The sequence below is a fragment of the Patiria miniata genome, unplaced genomic scaffold, assembly GCF_015706575.1.
Source record: "Patiria miniata isolate m_02_andy unplaced genomic scaffold, ASM1570657v1 HiC_scaffold_11, whole genome shotgun sequence".
In the NCBI taxonomy this organism is placed as follows: Eukaryota; Metazoa; Echinodermata; class Asteroidea; order Valvatida; family Asterinidae; genus Patiria; species Patiria miniata.
In genome coordinates, this window is record NW_024037049.1 from 1,440,262 (window position 1) to 1,463,665 (window position 23,404).

A 23,404-nucleotide genomic window follows, 5' to 3' on the forward strand; every position below is an offset into this window, starting at 1 on the left:
TTTTGGGGGGGGGGCAAACAAATCCTGAAAGTGTGCTCCTTAGAAAAAAAAATCAAAGTGTTGACGCCTATGTTTTGCATTTTTCGACATACGCCTATAATTTAAAGTTAGGGTGTAAAATTCAATTAGGGTGTTGGTGACGTGTTGCTCCGCGCGATTTTGTTCAAAATTCAGTTGATCCTTCCTGTCCATCCTCATCAGGCAATGTCACATTGGAACAGCTACCTTTGATTCGAAGCCTGCACATTCTGAGGAACACTCCAAACCTTGTTTTGTCACTGTTTGTTGCTTCCCATCGTGCAACTACATCGGATTACTACAAGCAGCTCCCTGGCCAGGTGCTGGATTGATCTGGCATCAGCACTGTCAGACTTGAACACGCGGCAGTCACTTGATATCCCCTCTCATCAGCTCTATTTTTATTGACGCTTTCTTTACAAATCAGATTGCAGTTCTTGCAGTGAAATTCAGTAAGGACACTTTGGCCTGCCCTGACACATATAAGTGAATATTCCCGTGCTGGCCGGGCCGCTAGCCCTACTTTTATATCCATGGCACACATGCTCTGTTAACATGCAAGCAGTTCGTCTATAGCTATGTGCGCATTTCGTCATCGACACCACAAACTGACACCCTCTGCATCACATGTGTACAAAAAATTTTAAAATTTAAAATTTTCTTTTTTTGCCGATATTAGCAGTTTGTATCATGAAGTTTAACATGACGAAGTTAAAATTGCTGAAATCATCTAAAATAAGCAAATGTTACTAATGAATTTTCAAGAAATTGGTCAATTCTGGTGTTTTTTTTGTTACCACGAAGTGACACTGCACAGGGTGTCAGTTCGTGAAAACAAAAATGTACGCGTTTTCGGAGAGTGTGCGTATACAATAGCGTCAGGGAGTGTCAGTTCGTGAAAACGAAAATTGACGTGTTTTTGGAGAGTGCGCGCACGCATGCGCAGTGTGTGCGTGCACTCTCCCAAAACACGTCAATTTTTGTTTTCACGTACTGACGCTATTGCATGCGTACACCCGAACTGACACCCGCCTTAATCATTTAATTGCTAATTAACTTGGCATATTTTTACAATATAACATTTATAATTGAGTAGTGAAAGCATTTTTACGTTGAGTGATACTAAAACCTCTAAGATAGATGGGTTATTTTACTGAGTAAATTTGTGTCAAACCTTTAAAAGCGTTTTTCTCCGATTTGTATTTCTGCAACGCTGACCACCGGGTGTCAGTTCGTGGTGTCCGTGACAATTTATATGCACACTACCGCTACATTTATGATACACACATTAGCTGCCCGGCCTTGCAAAGATGTGAAATTCTGATTAAGAACAGATTAATTCCTGTCAAAGGCCTAAATATTAACCAAATCACACACAATACTGCTTTCAATACATAATTAACTCTTAATACTTTTAGACAGCAAAAATAAACTCAGTATCATGTGAATTGATACTTTTCCAAGTTACCGTCGGTGCGTCGTCTGCCACAGTCGTATAATTGCTCATAAATCCTGAGCATTAGCTGTTACAATGTACGTACATCGAGGAAAGTCAACAGACGAATTAAGAAAGGGCGCCCTCCATAGTTCAAGTACAAAAAACTCAAATTTTAATCTTCAAAAAGAGCTTGAAAAAACACCTTTCCACTCCATAGAAAAAAATTAGATTTTTCACATGTTGTTTACAGTGCATTTATTTGAAGATATTTGACGCTTGAATGTTTTCTATTGCAATTTGTTTTAAGTCAAAACGTAAGATGACCAGACTACTATGATGTCATCAAGAGTCAAGTGACGTCACAATATATGTGCATATTTTGAAGGTCTATATCTCCAGAATTGCAGGTCCGATTTGATTGAAACCTGGTATGTATCTAGACCGGGATGTGTTATAGATGAAAAGTGAAGTGATGTCACGATGACATCATCACATGGCATGTGAGGTCATACTAAATGTGCATATTTTGAAGGCCTGTATCTTCAGAACTACAGGTCCGGTTGGGTTGAAAGTTGGCATGTCCTAGACCGGGATGTGTTATAGATGAAAATTGAAGTGACGGCACGATGACCTCATCACATGGCATGTGACGTCCTATTAAAAGTGCATATTTTGAAGGCCTATATCTTCAGAACTATGTCACACATCATATTAAATGTGCATATTTTGAAGGCCTGTATCTTCAGAACTACAGGTCCAGTTGGGTTGAAAGTTGGTATGTCCTAGACCGGGATGTGTTATAGATGAAAATTAAAGTGACGTCATGATGACGTCATCATGGGTCACGTGACGTCACGTTAAAGATTAACAGAGGTAATCTTTGAAAATCAATATAAAATCAACCGTGAGAGACCTGAACTTGACGCTTGCGGGAATTGATAGAATAATCCAGGATCTTCATTTTTGATATTACGTGCAAAATCACGTGATCCTTCCTTCAGGATGAAGCCGGAAGTGCCTTGTAATTTACAAACATAAGTCTATTTTTTTTTTAAATCCGTTTATAAATTTACTATCAAATTGGTTGGTAAAGGATCAAAAGTTTATTTTGTATCAGTAACTAACTGTATCTGTGCACTAAAGTTTTGATGTGGACTTTAAAGGTCAAACTCAAATTGGTATAATTACAAGGAAGATTTAAAGATACAAACCTTGACCCCCTGAAGAATGCCTTGGTTTCCTTTTTGTCCCATGTAAGTTTTTTTGCTTCCCTGTAAGAGAACAATCAAAATAATATATACTTAATAACACACTTATTCTTAGGTCTTGCAAATATGTGCTGATGGCATGGAAAGGAAATACTCATATCCTTGTTGGGTAATTGCATTGTTTAGAATGTCCTTAAAAAACCTATAGGGGTACCATTGTTCTCTTTGCTGTGAGGGTTGGGCCATGATAAGGATAATAGTCAGAGTGACAATGAAAGGACCAGGAACCAGTCAAGAGCACAAGCTCTCCCCACCCAGTGGTAATGTGGTTGATACCATACCATACTTAAAGGGAATATACAACATTTGCGAACATCTAAAAACAAAACTACAAAATTTTTACTGGACGAGCTGAGACCAGGTGATGACATCAGGGTCCGCACTAAATCTGGATGGAGTTCGATAGGCAATGTTATCCGGAAGGCTGGTCCACCCCGTTCCTATGTCGTCAACATCAAAGGTGCGGAGTACCTCAGAAATCGGCGTCAGCTCATGCTTGTTCCTAAGCCTGATCCAGAACCCGTCTACGATATCCAGACCCCAAACGTCACCCTCAACCACCACAACCTACACTAACCGGTAGACCCCAGCGCACAGTACATCCACCAGCTTGGCATCAGAACTATGTCATGAACTAAAGAACACTGAACTCTCTCAACTGTTCCATTCCTCACCTATCACCACCAAAAGTACTCAACTGCATCTCAAACAATTTCACATCGCATTTTCACATATATTTTCAGGGTCAAAGAACGCAACTGAACCATTTGGGTTAGTGCTAAATGGTTAATTTGTCCAGATACATTGCGGTGGCCATCTTGGATTTTAAAGATGGCCACCATTGAAAACCTATACCAATATCTGTTCTTCTAAGCCACTTAGGATTAAAATGTTGGCGTCCAAACATACATTTTCAGGGTCAAGGAATGCAACTATACCATTTATGACAGTGTCAAAATTGGGCATCTTTGATTTTAAAGATGGCTGCCAGATAATAATTGCATTTACTGATATCTCAGCTACTACCCCTTATCAAATCACAGTCTAGGTGTCAAAACATACATTTTCAGGGTCAGGAAATACAACTCTTTTATTCAGAAGAGACCAAGATGATTTTAGTTATACACACAAAATAGTCAAACTGAAGATAAAATCTCAGAATAACCGTTGATATATACTGCAGTCACCGAAAATACTGTATGAAGTATAAGTAAAATAACATTTTGTGAGAATAAATGTCATCACTCACAAAACTTTACAGTTTAAAAGTGCTCGCCCTAATTCTCACAGCTGCAACCGCAGAGTTTATTGCACTGAGCAAGGTGCTGCATGCACGTCTTGCACCGCATACACTTTGATTCTTGAACCCACATTAACTAGGCCACGTAACATGGTCCAGACAGGAACCCATTACTGTTTTTGTTCATGTTCGAGTGCCTGATCCTCAACAGGCTTGTCCCCGTTGCTGAAACATCTCTTATCCCTTAGCAACCTGGATTGCGACACTGCAAGTCAACAACAAGCCAACTCTTAATATGGCACAGCAAGCTGAGGATGGGTTTCAAAACGACAAATAAGTGGAGCTATTTTTGTGGATCTTTCGGTCCCATATGATACTGTAAACCACTGCCGCCTCCTAAAAAAGATCTTGGAGTTGACCCAATACCTCGCATTTACGGATCATATCGGAGCCCTTCACAAAGACAGATGCTTCTTTGGTGTTCTGAACAAAACAAAAATGCTGTCGATGGCAAGAAAACGGCCTACATCAGGGCATTGTGCTAGCTTCGTTGCTGTATAACGTCTACACAAAACAAATCACAATTTAATAGACCAGGACACTGAGCGTTTCATCTAGACGCAGACGATCTTTGTGTTACATCTCAAAAGATTCCGTTCGCATACATAGAAGCAATTCTTACCTCAGCACTTAGCCGTCTTTATACTATGAGTGCAACCACCTCCTTGCTAATCTCGCTAAGACCCAAGTCTGCTTGTTACATCTCAGGAACGTTAACCGCGAAGCCAACCGACCCCTTAGCATCAAATGGTCCGGAACACCATTGGCCCCTTGTAGCCATCCCGTCTACCTAAGGGTGACCCTCCATCGCATCCTGTCATTCAAGTTATCCAAATTTAGTTCCCCGTAACAACATCATAAAGAAATGGAACAACCTCCGAAAGGGAGCCAAACCACACACCCTATAGGATGAACCGTTTTGGCTCCGTGCCATTCTTCAGCAGAGTATGCGTGCCCCGTGTGGGAGAGATCAGCCCATACCATGAAACCTGACCCAGCCTTAAACAACATGTAGTTTGATCACTGGATGCTTGAAACCCACCAACACAAGTAATTTGCACCTCCTTGCTGGCATTTCCCCTTCGGATTTCCGAAGGGAAGTGGCCAGCCGAGCTAAGATGTCCAAATATTGATAAATGACGAGTGTCGCCTCCTCCAGGGACGGCAAGCTTGGGCACAAAAGGCTGAAGTCAAGAAAAGCTTCCTCAGCCATGTCCACTCCTTCACAACATCCAGGGAGGTGGCAAGACTCCAACACTGGAAGCAAAGACTGATAGCAAATGCCCATCGATTGTCATGGTTATACTATAACAACGACGGAAAACCTCCCAACAGGTGCTACATCGATATGGGTTCAATGGAAAACTATCAGCCACTTGAGAACGAGGACTAGCCGATCACAAACCCACCTTAATCCAATGGAGCTACAAAAGTGGTTCAGTTGCATGTAGTTGTGGAGAGGAAGAGTTGTATCACATCCTGTAGTGCCAGAGATTTCTACCTGCCTAGATTCAAGGATGGCATTGACCCAGTAAACAGGACGATATTGGGCCGATACCAGCTAATTATGGGTTTGTTACAGTCTAATACAGTTTAAACGGTACATGACCAGAAGCGGGCTAATGCTGGCTCAATTGCGCCAAAATGGTTCCGTGTTGACGGTACAGACACCACAGAGTCGAAATTGGTCCAGTACTCGCCCTATTAAGTGGCAAACGGTAATGGTAACACCGTTCAGAGCCTTTATCGGACAAGCGCTGGTCTTTTTAAGGCAAACAACAGCAAGACGACGCACAGCCTGAACAGCTACATGCAACTGAACCACTTTTGTAGCTCCATTTGAATAAGGCGGGTCTGTGATCGGCTAGTCCTGGTTCTCAAGTGGCTGATAGTTTTCCATTGAACCCATGTCGATGTAGCACCTGTTGGGAGGTTTTCCGTCGTTGTTATAGTATAACCATGACAATCGGTGGGCGTTTGCTATCAGGTTCTCTGCCATCGCAGGTTCTCTTACGATAAACCATGATGATGAAAGACGGTAAAAGGCCTGAATCGGGCCAGTGTTGGTCCCTTTATGGGAAACTATAATGGCAAGACGGTACACAACCTGAATGGGACCGGTGCCGGCCCTTTCAAGTCAAACCATAATGGCAAAAAGGTACATAGCCTGAATCGGGCCAGTGTTGGTCCTTTTACGGCAAACCATACGGCCACCGTATTAAGTATCTGGACAAACTGACCATTTGACACGATCCCAATTGGTACAGTTGCATTCCTTGACCCTGAAAATGTATGTTTAGATACCAAAACTTTAATCGTACGTGGCTTAGAAGATGAGATATGGGTAAAAATAGGTTTTCAATGGCAGCCATCTTTAAAATCCAAGATGGCCGCCATAATGTCATTGGATAAGTTGGTTCCTATCAAAAATTGAAAGCTAAGGCATTGAGGAGCATGTATGAAAAATTTGGCGCTTTTGTCCGGAATGTCCACATCCATTCACTAAGCTGCCTGACTATATGTACAGCTGTTAAAATTGTTATTCATAAACTGCACTGTCGCAAGAACGCATGCACACGCTAGGTCCTATATAGCTTCAGAATGAATTAGGAATGTCCCACTCTCAATTCAAAAGTTGAAATGAATTAATTGATTACTTGTCGTTACTAATGTTATGCTAGAAAATTATCAATTCAATCTATTTTTTTTATGGTACCACACCCCAAAAGCAAGTATATACCAACTTTAAAACTAACTACACATTTTTTTTTCAATTGTGACTTCAAGCGACCCCTTGGTGACCTTATTTGACACTACATCCTAAACATAACACATCAGTACCCCTAAACCCTTATTCTCAGCATCATTAGAGACAAACCACTCTTTTCTGTCAAAGTAGCAAATTTGTTTACATTTTTAAAAGACCTCAAATAAACACTAGATAACAATATTTACAATGTGAACAGTACATAAATAATTTGAACAGAATTCTTTCAAAGTTTAAAACATGTACCAGGTACATCAATACATCGTGTACTCACTTGTCAAGTGATTCTCTGAAGAGGTCCCACCGACCTAAACCAGTAGGAAATAACGGCCAGACAGCAGGTCCACCCTCCCAGAATGTCCATGCAGGATACATGATATCCCAGTGTTGGGAATAAACCTGCAGGGTTTAGGAATACACAAACCACATTAATTTGACCAAGGTATAAACACCAAAATTATTTACATGGATGTGATTGGCTGTTGGCAAAAAAAACTCTGCTTGCACATCATCCTTTAAATAGCATGATGTGAGGGTGGAAGGGTTCTTCCAGCAGGCCGCTTTTGTGATATTTGAAAGGGGAACTCCAAGCAGATGGGCTCAAGAAGTTGACACATGCACTGCTTGTTTCATGGGCTTGAAATTTCAATCATTGATAATCAGAAGGGCCTACTATTGCCACCGATATCCATAGTGATTGTGGTCACAGAGGCCTGATGGTGAGGCTAGATGTTCCTGTATGATTTGACAACTTATAAGATTTTATCAGAATTTCTTTTGATAACTTCTTACTGTTGCTGAGGAATTCTTATAAGAGACCAAAGTTAGAGACACAGTGTTAAAGAATTCTTATGAGAAAACCCTTTGAGTAAGAAATTGGTAGGGTGTCTCCATAAGAAACTTTGTCAGGAGCATTATCTATATAAAGAGCAAGATTTACTCGGCCTCCGAGAAATGTTTGCTCCTGAAAGGATCCGAGACCGTGGTCTCCCGCAACGCCAAAATCGCTCCACATCCGTGGAAAAATGTGGAGGGTGTCTTCCGCCGGGTCGGAAACTTCAGGTCGTCCTAATTTTCTTGTACGGACCGGCGAACCATTCCATCGATTTTTCATGACTGCGTTTTTGCACAGGTATTGCCGTCTTGTGCGCTTTCACGTTGACTGCCTGGCCGCCCTCTGTGTTGGCTTTTTTTCGAGTCAAGACTGTGCATGGTCAGCGGCTTCAATGTAGGGGTTCCGTTTACGTGTTCTACTTGCCTGTTGTACAACAGCGTTCACCAAACAGAAGTCTGGGGTGACCTTGGCAAAATATTTTCTCTCCATGGTGCATGGCCACCAAGTGTCCCTATTGTTTCCTATGCTTTGCTTGCCGCCCCTGCGCCTAGTGCCATGAATACTTAGAAGGACCACACATTAGTATACTTGCTCGGTCTGCATCGGACCAATCTAAAGCCTGCACTGCGTACTTCTGGGCTATGCGTAAAACCGTTGATGTCAACGCGTACTGCAGCCTACTTGACACCCTGGAAAAAAGGTTGGGTCTATGGTGGAGTCTCGCTATGTTAAGTACAAGCGTGTGACATGATAGAGTGCTGTTGCTTCCACCGATCCCATGCATGGCCGGCTGAGTGTTGTGAGTTTGCTGCTCGCCGCGTATAATTCAGTGTCGCCTTATAATTTCGGGGGCATGTTTTGGGATCAACGAAGGATCGATGCATTGCTTCAAATATCGCAATCTTAAGTTGAACTACATTAGGTTGGAATAACGAATTCCATTGGCGGTTGTTGGCTGTTTGGCCTTGCTTTATTAATTATGGTTTAACCAACTTGATTGAATCGACTTTTGCCTTGCAGGTCTCGCAAAAATTGTAAGAAGTTCAAGTTTACGTTTGTTTTATTCCAGTACTGTAACTTAATTATCATGGGCATCAATCCGTGGGGTATGGGGAACCACCTCCATACAAAAACTGTATAAAACTGGGTCAAAATTGTGGAAATGCTCGCTGACATGGCCTTTGGAAATAATTTATTGTTCATGCACACACTTAACCTGTACATGACATGCACAATACTTGTGTACTGGACCAATATCTGGATGGAAGTCTATGGAAAGATCGCTGTCAAGAATTGTCAACAGTCAACACTCTCAAGCTATTTGTCATGACTTTGTACACTATACAACTGGTAAGTCTTTATGTTCATACATGGACATGTATATTTGCCTACTACTAGGACACTATTTATTTCTTTATGCTTGAAATTTTATTTTGCAGTTATTGTGTTAATATAACTGTACTGCTTAATGACAGAATCTACATCAATAAGGTGGCTTTCAAATGACAAATTAAGCATGAAAAGGGAATTGCAAAAGAATTTATAAAAACTAGAGGTTGTAGGAACAACCACACGGTCCAACTTGGGTCATTGTTGATGTTGACGTTGATTGTTGATGTTAATTGTTGATTGTTGATGGTTGAGGGTTGAACAATTGCGCGTGTAGTAATTATACAGAGGATAGTTAAAAAGAGTCAGGTGAGGAGGATCTGCACGCCCGTATGCTGCTGTACTGTATTGTAAACTTATCCAGTACAATTGCTACAAAAACCCATTAAATAGCTCATACTGGTATCTCTTAAAGTAAAGGTCGCACACCATTGGCGCAATACAAGATATACCCTCTTTACCCCAATGCGCATGTTTTCAGAAAAAGGCGCCCAATTTAAAAAAAGGGCCCAGTTGGGCGCTTTTGCCAGCCCAATTTTTGAGTATCATATGACGTCATTAGGAGTAAAAAATGTGCTTGCGTTAAGCAGTTGTCAAATAAACGTGTACAAAACACTGGTAAACACTTAAAATACATTGGTCCACCCAACAGCCGTTACATGTAGCTCAATTGTTGACATAAACCAGTAACTCAAGAAGCGAGCGCGGGGAACTCCCTTTTGTACACAATCATTAATGGCACACTGTTTTTCAGGAATTTCCCTTTGTACGCAATCATCCCCATTTTCTGTACACACAATGAACGTGGCATTAAATGAACGTTTCAAGGCATAGGCGTTTTCAACTTCAAATTTCAAGAGGGCTGCAGGACATTTCCAAGTTTACTTATTGAAACGAAACCTGGGGAAGTTTTAGACCTATTATTATTAAAGTGCCATTTAAAGCACAAATCGAGATTAAATCTGTCAGGGTTGATTTTTCAGGAATTTTCAAAAAAAAGGAGGTCTTTTTATTAGTCTAACTTCCGGACGGATGACGTAATCGGTTTTTTTTTCGAGCACAGGGTCTTTTGTCTGCATTGAGGTAATCATATATATTAGTTCTGAAGCGATTACAGCAAATTTTCCCGCAGACATCAACTGAAAATGCGTTTTGGACATTTTTTAACCTGCTGCTAGAGGGCGCTTGAAAACTTCATGGCGTCACCGATCATATTTTTTTGACTAACATCGTTGACAGCAAGTTCATATCTTTTTTCGCTTTCAAATTATTAGGCACTTCCGGTTTCGACCGGAAGGAAGGGTCACGTGATTTGACGCACACAAGATAAAATGCAGCTCATATACTATCATGTCGATTCTCGCAGAATTCAAACTGTTGTCTCTAACGGTTGATTTTATATTGAATTTCAAAGATTAAATTTATTATTTTTTGAAGTGACGTCATGTGACCCATGATGACATCATGATGACGTAATTGCAAAAAGCACATCTTCAGTGGGTTGTGCATTCATGTATTGACAATTGAAGTTCATATATGTTTTCATTTTGACAAACAGTTCTGGAGAACGTGTCTTGAAGAATAAAAAAAAAAATTATAGTAAATTCATACAACAACAATAGGTGTTGGGCTGAAGGCTCAACACCTAATTATTCTGGTGAAGAGCTGAACGCTCAGTTATTGATTAACTTCTAAACATGAGCTACTCTAACAAAGAAACCTTGAAACCTTGTTTGTTTTTCCTTTACATTCGTATATTAAATTAATTTTATGTATTCGTTTTTCATTTCAGATAGAGCAAAATTGCAATTACATGATCTTGAGGACAGTGAGACGTTATCCAGTTCATTCAAATCCAGCATGTGCAGCACTTTCTATTGATAGCATTTTCAACATGTTAGGGGCCATTCAAAATTTTCAATGGTTTTAAATTTGGAGTTTTTTCCAAATTGTTTTGCCCCATCCACCCACCCCAATTTTCGATCTTAAAATATTGATTTTCCATTCAATAAAAAACATAACGAGTGTCCAGTTCACTGATGGCGGAATGCAGCTGCAGTCCGTATACAGTACCTTTGCAACAACACGGCCCACTGGCATTCCCGTACGTATAGGGAATCCACCTGGAAACACGTAAAACTAGTCCATTCTAAACGGTAATAATAAGTATCAGCTTGCTCTAAAAAACAATAACTTTTGTCTTGACGTAGGTGTAATGACTCCTGTTATTCATGAAGTTTACTCAGAAATTTCAGTCGTTTTTGATAGAAAAAAAAATTGAACTCTCAACTTGTGCTTTCCAGACGTGCAGGCAGTCATGTTTGTTGCACGCAGATGGATAATACCATGCACATGCATGCAGTTGCCTAAGTAGTCTTGAACACAAGTAGGTTTATTTCGTTGTCGCAATTCGTAACCGACACTCGTGGCATGTATTAAGACAAAATGAACCTGATATCCCACTTCATTTGCACGGTGCCCTGATTTGACGCATGCTTTAAGTCTAACTTCATGGTCCCCATGCATATGGTGCTCCGTTATACACATTACACGGTACATTGTACATGAAGCCCAGCTCCAGTGCACATTCCTTCTAGCATGTCTAGGAAAACATCTCCCAGATGAGCACTCCAGTCCGAGTTTGATGCATCTGTGGTCAGAGTCAGTGATGGGAAGGGTTGTGGGAATGGTGAACTGCAAAGAAGATCCTGAAATGAGGCACAATTTGAGATGGGATCGAATCATCAGATTTATCAGAACAGATTTGTAGATGTCATCCTTTCGTGGCCGAAAATGGTAAAGTAGGCGAAGTTGAAGTGGACGCATGTAATTTCTGCATCAAGGCACAATATCTACCAAGCTTGCCATGAAGCCCAGAAGATGAAGCCAGGCCCGAGCTGGAAGTGTCTCCGATGACAGGAACCGATTACACACTCCTCCAAGGCCACACAACGTTCGATGGAAGAAGTAGCTCTGCCCAATATCATGTTGAGGGAGGCCCCGAGGAACAACTGGCTCTGAGAGTGGACCAGGGGATATTTCGCTGCCCAGCTCCAGTGCAAGTTAAGTAGTTTTTAAAAAGGCTTGAAGGGCTTCTGTTCGAGAGGGGCCCACGATGAGCCAATCGTTCAAGTAGATGTAAAGGCCTATATGCTGATGACGTAGTGTTGCAGCTAAAACCTTAGGAATCCTGGTAAACACAAGGGGCACTGTGGAGAAACCAAAAGGAAGACACCAGAACTGGTAGGTTGTGTTTTGTAGATGAACTGTACACATTTGTAACGGTCAGCATGTATGAGTACATGGTGATATGCGAGCTTCAGATCCAAGGATGTCACCCACCAGCCCTGAGGAAGGGTTTATAAGACAGTGGCCAATGTTTCCATCCGGAAGTGCTTTGGTCGCATGAGATGGCATTGAGAGGCCGAAGGTTGATGATTGGTTGCCAATTGCCGGATTTCCTTGGAGCAAGGAAGAAGGTTGAGGTGAATCCCATGGTTGAACTTTGAGGAAGAGGAACTATAGCCTTCTTGTTTATCAGCGAAGCAATTTCCATTTCCAGAGAAGACCGATGAGCAGTGTCGAGAGGGACCAGTGTGGGTCAGAGAGGAAACATGTGCGGGTGTCGGGGTGAGGTGGTAAATTCTAGACGATAGCCCAGAGATACTGTCTGCAGAACCCAACGATCTGTGGTAATGTGAGTTTGTGAGTCCATTTGTGAGATCATTTGAACAGACGACTCGCCACGAGTCCCGGTGCCAGTGGAATGTGAATTAGATGGTCCTTGGAGTCATTGTCCTTTTGGATCCTGTTGATCATCTTGACTTGAAGGAGTATGTTGGTCTGGCAGGTGCTGTCTTGGTAGAGGTGAGGGTTTGACGCCAAAAGTTAGGTTTGGTGGAACCCCGGCTGAAAGAGACCCTTGGGTGTCGAAACTTGGTTGTGTAAGAGCGATGAAAGGAACCTTGATAGTTGCTATTGTCTTTACAAGTTGTCTGCAACAGCAAGGAAGGTGGCTTACGTGAAAACTGGCATTGAAGGTCTATTCTGTCATCTGTCTTCAGGCACTTAGCTTCCTTCATCATAACCTCATCAAATGTATTATCAATCAGGTCATCCCCGAGAAGAGGCAGATCATCAACACACTCTTGGGATCCCTGAGAAGGCCAGAACAGGTTGTCAAGAAATAAGGATTGACGTATCGAGGAACAGATGGCTACCCCAACCACAAATTCTCGTAGGCATGAGCTTAAACAGTCATCCAGGAATTAAAATTAAAAACTGGAAGATCCTGGTCCACTATTAATGATGTTTCCCCAGAGACACGTGCCAACACATTCGAAAGTACGATAGGATGGAGAAACTAGACACTTTGGCTCCATGGTGCATGTGACGATCTAACTTGTACATGTACGTTTGTCAGGAAAGACATTTTTCTTGGCACCATTTTCAGAACTGAGTTTGTCGTTAACTTCAGAGGAAATGGTGGGAACAGTAAAGAAGTGGCTGGTGTCATCTGCATTGGTTTTAAAAAGCGACAACAATTACCTGGGAATTCTACCTGATTTCTTTTTCTGCACCTTGGTAAGCTTCCTCCAAAAACTTTGAACAGAAATTGTCTACTGGAACCGTAGATTTTAGTGAAGGACCGGTATCAGTAGGCTCCCTATGATATGAAGTGCGAGTAGGTTCCTTGAGTGAGGGAGGAGGAAAGTGTTAAATTGTGCTCACTACTACATGTAGCATCACCAGGTTACCTCGTTGTGACATGGAAGTGTTCCCCAAATCTGTAAATTCTTGTTCCGAATAACTGGAGATTGGAGAGAATGATCCAGAACAACCGTAGCCTCCGGTAGGTGAGTTACCGTAGAGCGGCTACGGCTACGTTAAGGAGATCTGGAACACCGCCAAATTCGGGGATGGGATTGGCCACCCCCAGAGCTAGAAGAGGCTTGACAAAACCATGCGGGCGACGTAGTGCTGTCGTGCCACAATGTGAATGTTTTCCACTGTCCCAACGACCACTTAGAACATATTCCAAACAGGTTTTCCCGCTAGCAAAGACGGCATCAGGGGCATGTTGTACATGTATGTACGTGGAACTCCAAAGGGGGTGAAGATCCTCCACAAGATCTAAATTTGATCTTCTTAAATGTCTTTTTCAAAGTTTTAGTAGGCTCAGACATTGTGTGTTTGCGGGACTGTGGGAAATACATGTAAGGTCTGAATGCCTATATTGCGCAATGCATTTGAGCTAGGGAAAACAAATTTGCATCTAAACTCAGCAGTCACACTGGAGAATAAAGGGTAGATTTAACTATGGAATTTCTTGGACATGCAGGGTGTGTGTGTGGTGATATTTTGTTATTTTGCTTGCACATGCTCATTGGAAATGCATTTGTAGGTAATCTCAATCATGATATCTGCACACATTCTATCTATTGGGAGGGTGGGCTGTTTAATAATAATAATAATGGCTTCTTGTATAGCACTCATGTCCGTCACGAAGTGACGCTCCTTGCGCTCCATTATTACTCTGGCTTTAGCACGGCTGCCATTCTTTAGGTTAAGATGTACCTGTAACTCTGCGGCATGAAGGTTGAGAGGGTTCAACTGGGGAAGGAGAGGGAAACAAGAAGGTTACCCACTTCAGATTAGCCCGCTGAAAAACAACGATGCTGTCAATCTACTGATTAGATGTAAGACAGGCCTCTGAAAGTGATCTGGAACGGGTGTGTTGATTCTGATGTCAGGTTAGGTCGTGAGTAATCACTGGAAAATCTAATTTGACCCCAATGTTGATCTACCGAGTCTGAGTGGGACCGAGAGAGGGACCGTGAGTGGGACCACTAGTGGACACGTGTAACACACCATGATCCCCCGCAGTAGAGCAGTAAGCGTGGTCACTAGAGCGATATAGAGAATGAGACCGGCGTCATGGGGAGAAAAATACTTCAAAAGCCCACTGTTGAAAAATTATGCAGGTCGTAGGCTTGAACACCCATGGATGCAATGTGTGCAATGTGTGTGTACCGTAGCCTAACTGATGAGAGTTGTTTGGAAAATAGGACCACGCATGCGACTGAGAGCAGTGGAGAAAATCTTGTGTCTCACCCGGGCAACTTTGTTCTGTGTGTGACCCTGTAATTCTGCTGTATAAATAGAAAGATACAATGGATACATATGTACCGGTACTTAAATAACAAACTTGCACTTACTTTACTGAATGATAGAACTGGTAGTGGATCAGCAAACTTTGGGCTCTGTGGCCAGTCACGCTCATTCAATATGAACTCCATGTCTGGTAGCTTTTTAATGATTTTGAGGATGAAATGTTCAACCCCTGAGCATCTGCAAAAACATAGATACAAAACAGGTAACTGGAAACAAACTGGACTACAATACAAGCTACATATGCTACAATAATGCATGTCTTTCCCACATACATGTACATGTACAACCTGTACAGAAAGACCGCTCAAGGGAAATGGTAAAAGTGGTCTTTGTAGACAGGTGGTCTCTCTGTACAGGTTGGTAATATTTGCCCTCCCTTTGGCTTCCCTAACGTAACACGGGGGTCATTACAGTCTAAACCTGCCTTATTGAACGTTATGCTCTTCCATATTTTAGTTATATACGTAACTCTTGCTTAAAAAAATGAATAAAAATTAAAAGTCATAACTGTGAATGATTTTTAAAAGTTTTGAATTTTTTTATGTTTATATTATGTGAGAATTAGCTGTGCTGCAGCAGCAATGCCGGCACAACCACAAGTAAAAGTAGGGCCGTACAACAACAGGCAAGTTCTCTTTCCAAGACGATTACGATCAGCTGTGCTTATGACCTCCATTTTCATTTGAAGTGAAAGCTAACTTCGAAAATTCCTGTCAGGATTCGGGCTTGAATAATTTGGAGCCATAATCTTTTTCAAAAGCGATATTGGAACAAATCGCGTTTTAAATGACAGAGCAGAAGTAATCTACGCATGCGATGTTGTGTAAACAAAATGTGCAAAATTGCACATGCCAGCAAACTTGCTGAAAAGCTCAAAGGTCGATCTGGAGCACAAACAAACTTAAACTTTATTTTACGATTTTAAAATTAAATTGAAAAAAAAAGTTGACAAACAAAAATTCTTGAATATGTTGTGTTATTTTTTTGTTCTTCAGAAAACATGTAAACAAATTTTAATTTAATTTATTTTAATGATAACAAAAGTATGTTAGTGGACGAGACTGATAGGTCACAAGTAATGCACATGCCTAGTGCATTTTTGTTGAATGGAGTTAGAGCATTTTCGAAATGATTGGCTTTGGCTTCGTCTTCGGCTTAATGACATTTTAGGCCCCGACTTCGGGGACTCCAGCTACATTTTGGTGCCTGTTATGCTTCAGGAACATTCAATCGGTTGATATGAAGACAAAAGTTGGAATATTTTTGTTGAGTTTGCCTCTCAGTGATTCAGAAGTAGGAGGCAAAGCCGAAGCCGAAGCCGAAGGATGCTCAACAAACATTCCTTTGAGGAGATGGGTCACTGCTTTGTTGTTTGAGATTACGGAACCATCTTCAAATCCGTTGTGGATAGCGGAAAGGGCAGACCGGTAGTTCTTGACTGTTGCAACGGTCAGACCCCCATTATAAAGGTACAGTAAAAAATCCCCGATCAACGTCAGAGGAGCTGAGGTTGGATCAACCGATTGCCGTCCACACCATTTGTAATTATGCCGAAGTCTGGGGTCGTAAATTTTTCTTGTAGAGGCTCGGTGGCTGTGTGCTGTGAGAGTGGCAACATCTTGAGAAAGGCCTGCTGCTCTGAACGACTGTTGTACAGAGGCCAACAATATAAATGGAGGGTGCCGGGGGCTGGATGAAGATAAAGGGACTGTGGTTGGAATATTATGTCCGCTCTCTGAGGTAGTATCCACAGAGTGCAAACTAGCAGTCTGATCAGCCTCAGAAACCAGGGCTGGCGTGGGCAGAATGGGGCTACTAACAACATTCTGCACGTCTCGTTTTCCAACTTGTTTAGGACCTTTTGGAAGCAGGGATATTGGTGGGAAAGGGTACGCGAACATCCCGTTCCATTTTATCGCTAGTGCGTCCACTGCCCATGTTTTTGGGTCTGGGCGTCGTGAGCAAAATACTGGGACTTGAACATTGATGGCTGTTGCGAAGAGGTCTATGTGGGGTCTGTCGATATTGGTGAAGAGGAGACGGACAATCTCTTTGTTGAGTGTCCATTCTGTTGGAATTATCAAACCCCTGGACAGGGCGTCTGAGATCTCGTTCTGATCTCCCGCAATGTGGGAAGCGGAAAGTTGTACTTCTTCCCAGATGCACCAATGGAAGATGTCCCAAGTCAGATAACACAGTTAACACATTAAACCAAAATCGTACCGTGAAGCACAGAAAAAAAGGTGGCATGGGTGGCCTGTGCATAAAGCGCTCGCCTCTCACCAAGGTGACCACGGTTCGAATCCTGGCCGCGGATCACATGTGAGTAGAGTTTTGCGTTGGTTCTCTCCTGTGCCACGACGGTTTTCCTCCCTCCGGAAAAATCAAACACTTTCGATCTCAGGCTGTGCTCTGTGGTCATATATGGGTCAATGTGGCCGGCAGCCATAGGCGCCTTTTCGACCACGTTGTAGCCGCGTCCTTCGCAATTCAGCATACCAGCTGCGAGTAAGGATGATTAGCCTCCCAAATTATTATTGGCTTTTTCGCAATTTTGCGAAAAAGCCTTTCTTTCTGTTCTCATTTTTTTTTTTTTTCATCTTTCTTCTTTTTGTCGCCTAAACCCCATAGACGTTTTTTCTGGCCTCCTCTTTTGGCATTAATCTTTGTCATACATCATTCTAAGTTTGCATAAGCATAGTCCCTATAGCAAAGATGTGTCCCGAAGATTGACGTCATGGTGACGTCATCGACTAATTTATTATAGATTTTTGAATATTTAATTTTTCCCATAGACTTTCTAAGCAGAAATTTAGAAAAAAATGTCGATTTTCAAAGGGCATTTTTGACTCTTTGCCAGTAATTCATTTGCACCAATCTTTGTCCAAGCAAAGACACTAATTCAAACAACATTGTGTAATGATGACGTCATGATGACGTCATCCGGTGTGTATTTATAGGCAATTAAATTGTGACACTTTAAATATTTAAAAATGCATAAGAAATCAACCGTACGCGTCTGCAGCATTCTGTTGCTGGCAAGTGGTAGAATAGGTTAAGGTCTTTATTTCATTCAGTGTGCGTGAAATCACGTGACCCTTGCTTCCGGTCGAAAAAGGCCAAAACCGGAAGTGGCTTATCATTTGAAAACGGTAATAGATATGAACTTGCTTTCAACGGTGTTAGTCTCTTGGCTAAAAGTATTCTTCATATCATCTACCAATGACGTCATGCAATCTTCGAGCGCCCTCTAGCGACAGGTTGAAAATTTGCAAAAATGTATTTTGAATAGATGTCTGTGGCGAAGTTAGTCGGAATCGCCTAAATATTGGTGTATATGATGACCTTGACCCACTTAAGACGTGTGCAAAGTTTTAGGCGAATGACGTCATCAGACCGGAAGTTATAATAAAAAGACCTTTTTTCATTTGAAAATTCATGAAAAATCAACCATGGCAGTTTTTATGTTAGTTTTTACTTTAATTGTCGATTTAAGGGTAGGTCTAACATATTTCAAAGCTTCGAGGCAATACGCGAACTCGGACATGCCCTGCGCACGCTTAAAACTTCAGGTTGACAATACCTCTGCTCTAAAACATGCACAGAACGTCTATATGTACATGTACATACACGTACGTTACGCACATACATCGTATGTCAGTCAGCCTGCAGAGCACGTGTTGCGGAGGTCAAATCCTGTCCACATCACAGTGACCGTTTTAGCCCATTTTCGGCTAACTTTGACAGATTTTATATTCATGCATGCGCATAGTCAAGGACGTATAATAAAAAATCATAATGCTGAAAAGCCCTGTTACGTATTTAAAGGTGCAGTTTTTCTGCAGTGGGATTTTCCACAAGTCTTTTCCTATACAACACTGATATCTTACTGTAGTTCTGAACTTTAGCCGAGAATTTCTATTGAACATATTCCTAAGGGTCAGAATATCAAGTAATATTTCATAAAAATGTTTCAGTTCAAAGGCAAATTACAAATGTAGGCCTAAGGCCAAAAAAAAAAAAGTCTCCGGTTTCTGGTATGCGCGCGCGTCGCCGTAGCCATGCGCGTTGGCAAAATGAAAAAGGTTTTTTTTCAATACAAGATGATGTCTCAAAACCGCCAAACTCACTGGTTCGACTGGAATTCTGCTGCTGCACAATTTTAACGTGTTTTTAGATGGGGTTATGATCGAGAATAAGCTTTATGTGGCCTCTTTGGACTCCCATATATTTGCACTAAGTTTAGTCGGGCACCATTTGCAGTCATCAGCCGACATTTGAAGCCCAAAAAAAAAAAAAAAAACAGGTAAAAAAAAAAAGAAAGCCGCGTCGCCGCACCACTTTTGGGGCAAGCTCCATACCAGAAACCGGAGACTTTTTTTTTTTGGCCTAAAGGTGCAATTTTCTGCAGTGGGATTTTTTTTGCCCGTTAACTTTGTACACGTGTTAGCCCATTGACTTTGTACACGTTTTCAAGCCACCATTTCTATAACTTGGCGATCTGGAATCGTCATCAATGTTACAGCCAAGGAAAACCCTCATACAAAAATTATGCCAAGACTATGACGTCATGATGATGTCATCACCTAATTTGTTTTATTGTTTTTTGAAAATTTACGTGCATATTATGAAGTCTTATATCTACAGAACTGTAAGTCTGATTGGGTTGAAACTTGGTATGTGGCTAGACCAGGATGTGTTATAGGTAAAAAAAAAATTAAGTGACGCCATGATGACGTCATCCGGAGATTTTATATGAATATTTGAATTTTTTTACCTTTTAGCCATATCTCATGAACGTAACATGCAAAATTCAAAATTCTTTGTGTATTTGGTCTGTTAGGTAAAAGGTATTTGCACAAAATTTTGAAAAAAATATCTGACATCATTATGACGTCATAAAAATGCGATTTTTCAAAATACATATAAGGAAAGGTCTGACTGTCATGAAACTTAGTGGATAGGTAAATAATGCATTATTTACCTATCCACTAAGTTTCATGACATTATAATGGTACTAGTATACAAAGTTTAAAGTGACGTCACGATGACGTCATCGTTTGGTTTTTATAATTTTTAGATATTTATAATTTTATTCTGCTTCAACAAATTGCACACTTTCTTTCATCGGATTGACTTTATACTTGGTTCAAACCAAAATAACAATGACAAACTGTGCAGTGAGAAGGGTCTTAAGGATGACGTCATTGTAGGGCAAGTGACATCATTTGATAAAATTATACTTTAGGAATTATTCTAAGCATTTTGAACAACCTTTAACTGCATGACGCACTCTGAAAAGTGACTGCAAAAGGACAAACGAAACAAATATTTGTAAAATGCGAAAAAGCCCTGTGTTCTGTTTGCAAACAGACATACAGCTCTAGTTATTATTATTAGTAGTAACAAATTGAGCTTTGACCTTGAATTACGAAAAACAATATGCTTCAAATTTCGTGATTTTTTTTCGGATGTTAGTTTATGATGTAAGCAACAATCTTGGAAAATTTTGTGATGGGCGCTCAAATCAAAGTTTTCAAGTTATGATTATTTAAAGATAGCATGTCCAGGAAAAAAACCCTAATTTGCCTATAGTTACATACAAATGTACATGGGGTTCATCAGTGCGACATCAGTTCGGGTTAAACCACATCCACTGGCCATTAAGTAGCATTGGAACCATTGGAATCAGAAGCTAACGCAACTAGAGTGTTTATCCAATGGGCCCTTGTAATCAGTTTAAGAGCGCAAAATTTAAACTAACATCTGAAAAAAAAATTACGAAATTTGAAGCATAATTTCTAATGAACGTTGGTAGGCTAGGGGTAGGGATCCCTGTAACACAGACATAAACATTTGTGTGCTGTATGACGTGTCTGTGCATGCCACTGTCGTCCTCTATCGTCAGTAAATACAATTCCTTTTGACGAGATCTTCTTGCAAGTTTGCGGGCCGGGGGGAATTAAAAGTAGAGTTGTCCATATGTGCGGTGGAAGTGCATGCATTAAGTAGTACGAATAAATAGTTCAATAATCCCTACATGTACTATAACAGTCAAAAGAACACAAAGGAAGCATTAAGGGAAGGCAAAGTACAACGGACTAGGTATAATAGGAGTGTGGAATGCCCATGGGATGTGGACCCAGTGGAAAATAACGGTTTGTAGATCTGCTCAAATGCATTAGTACACCTGTGTTTAAATTTTTAAGATCAATGAACGGTACATGTGAGAAGTTCCTCATGCATTAAACCAAAAATCAGCCCCACCCCATCTCCACCACATGTGGTGGAGATGGGGTGGGGCTGATTTTTTGTGGCCGAAGGAAACACCCCCCCTTGTGTTGGTCAAGGTGTTACCAGAATCTCAGGAATTCTTTTGAGGTATCTGGGGGATGTGTTAGGTAGCAATAGTCCATGGTTTGTATAGGGTGTAGAAAGATGGGGGACACCGTTCTGTCTCATATCGTGCCAGGTATAATCACAACCTGAGCCCAATTCCATCATTTTAATATAAAAAAAACAAAAACAAATTGAAAAATTTGGCATGGGAATGGGTATGGTAAAAGTGTATCAGGGTAGTGTGTTAGCTATTTATATGTCAACATCAAGGTAACGGTTACCAAATCAGTGGCGCAACCAGGATTGGGCTTCGGGAGAGGGTGGGGGCTCAATTTTTTTTTTTTACTTTAAAAAAAATTCTAAAAATAGGCTACCTGCATATCACCACAGTCAAATCGTGCGACTAAAAAAACAAAAACAAAAACAAAAAAATTGACAACCTCTTGGGGGGGGGCCTCAAGCCCCAGAGGCCCCCCCCCCCCCCCCCCGGTGCGCCACTAAACCAAATGACCTTATAACACATCATCAACATCACCACACCTCCCACCTACCCTATATTCCCCACCCTATCATCCTACCACATATCCCCAACCAATTATCATCCCATCCAATACCCCCCCCCCACTAACCCATCATCGCATCGCATCACCTTACCATCCCACTCCATCCCCCACATCCAACCCCACCTCACCCCACCTAACTCCGGCCATCCAACCCCAATTCCATCATACCCCTATTCCAGAAGATGTAGGGAGAAAAGGGGTGACAGTGTGGTTGTAGGGCAGTCAGCATCTAATAAATGTACTTTATATGGTACATACACGTACATGTATACACATGAATGGTACCGGTATATGTTTCGATCTATACAAAAGAACCACCCATGCATGTATAACCCCTGTTCCCCTTTGATATAAAAGCAAAACAAAATCAATTTTAATAGAGGTTTGGTAAGGTTAACAACAATGGATGGTACAGTGGTAAAACATGTACAATCAAAATGTACATGTGCACCCCCATGCAAAGTTTTGTTCTTGTAATTACACTTGCATATGTACATGCAAAGTGATGTACAATAATAAAAACTGTAACATTATTAAATTAATTTTCCTTATTAAAATCATAAAGTTAACTACAAGGAGTGAAATCTAATTTGAGGTTGTCAAACTGAATGATGTAAGTTCCAAATTAAACCAGCAAAAGCAAAAAGAACTTACATGTAACACTTTCATCTGAAAGCGGACGGCCTGACAGACGTATGCCGGACGGACACCCGGCACGACAGACGGACAGAAATTGGTATTACATAGGCTCGCATCTGCTCCGCAGCTCGCCAAAAATCGGAAATTTCGTTGGAAAATCAGATTTTCGAATAAAATCGGAAAAGTTTCTTCTCTGCCAATTACCCCCTAATGCCAGCACTTTTATGATCAAGCTGCTGCGCCCATACTCACCATTCTTAATACATGTATATGAATTGTTTCACCGAGTTTTTGGTTGTTCATAAGGATATTTGAAATGATATAAAACCAGCTGTTCAAATGTTGGTTACAAAACTTTTAACAAAACTTAATTTTTTAACTTGAACACTGAGTAGAAAGTGTACTGTTTTTGTAGACTTTAAGAAGCATCTCTTATTATTTATTCTCGATTCCTTTTGTGAGTTAAAGGGAATATACAACATTTGCAAACATTGGAAAACAAAACTACCACATTTTTACGAAATAGCTTGGTAAATGAAAGTCTGAAGCATCCTGTAAAATTATGGCACCTGGTGTGAAGTCATTTCCAAGAAAAAGGGTATTTTGTATAAATTTCCAACGGTGGTCGGCCAACCACCGTTGGAAAAACCTAACTATTTTTCAACTACTGCTCC

General features: G+C 41.1%; 1 protein-coding gene across 2 annotated transcripts in view; it reads right to left on the reverse strand.

Moving 5' to 3' along the window:
- The window catches only part of LOC119741526 (protein O-glucosyltransferase 1-like), an 85,614-nt gene that overhangs the window by 24,100 nt on the left and 38,110 nt on the right, over positions 1 to 23,404 (reverse strand). Inside the window, exons 4-6 of one of the 2 annotated variants that reach the window (XM_038217321.1) lie at positions 15,234 to 15,366; positions 7,066 to 7,190; positions 2,668 to 2,727 (exon numbers count right to left, since the gene is read on the reverse strand). In XM_038217321.1, coding sequence (XP_038073249.1) covers positions 2,668 to 2,727; positions 7,066 to 7,190; positions 15,234 to 15,366 — 318 coding nt within the window. Of the gene's footprint in view, positions 1 to 2,667; positions 2,728 to 7,065; positions 7,191 to 13,157; positions 14,629 to 15,233; positions 15,367 to 23,404 lie in introns of those variants that run through there. The other variant, XM_038217328.1, reaches the window with a different exon arrangement.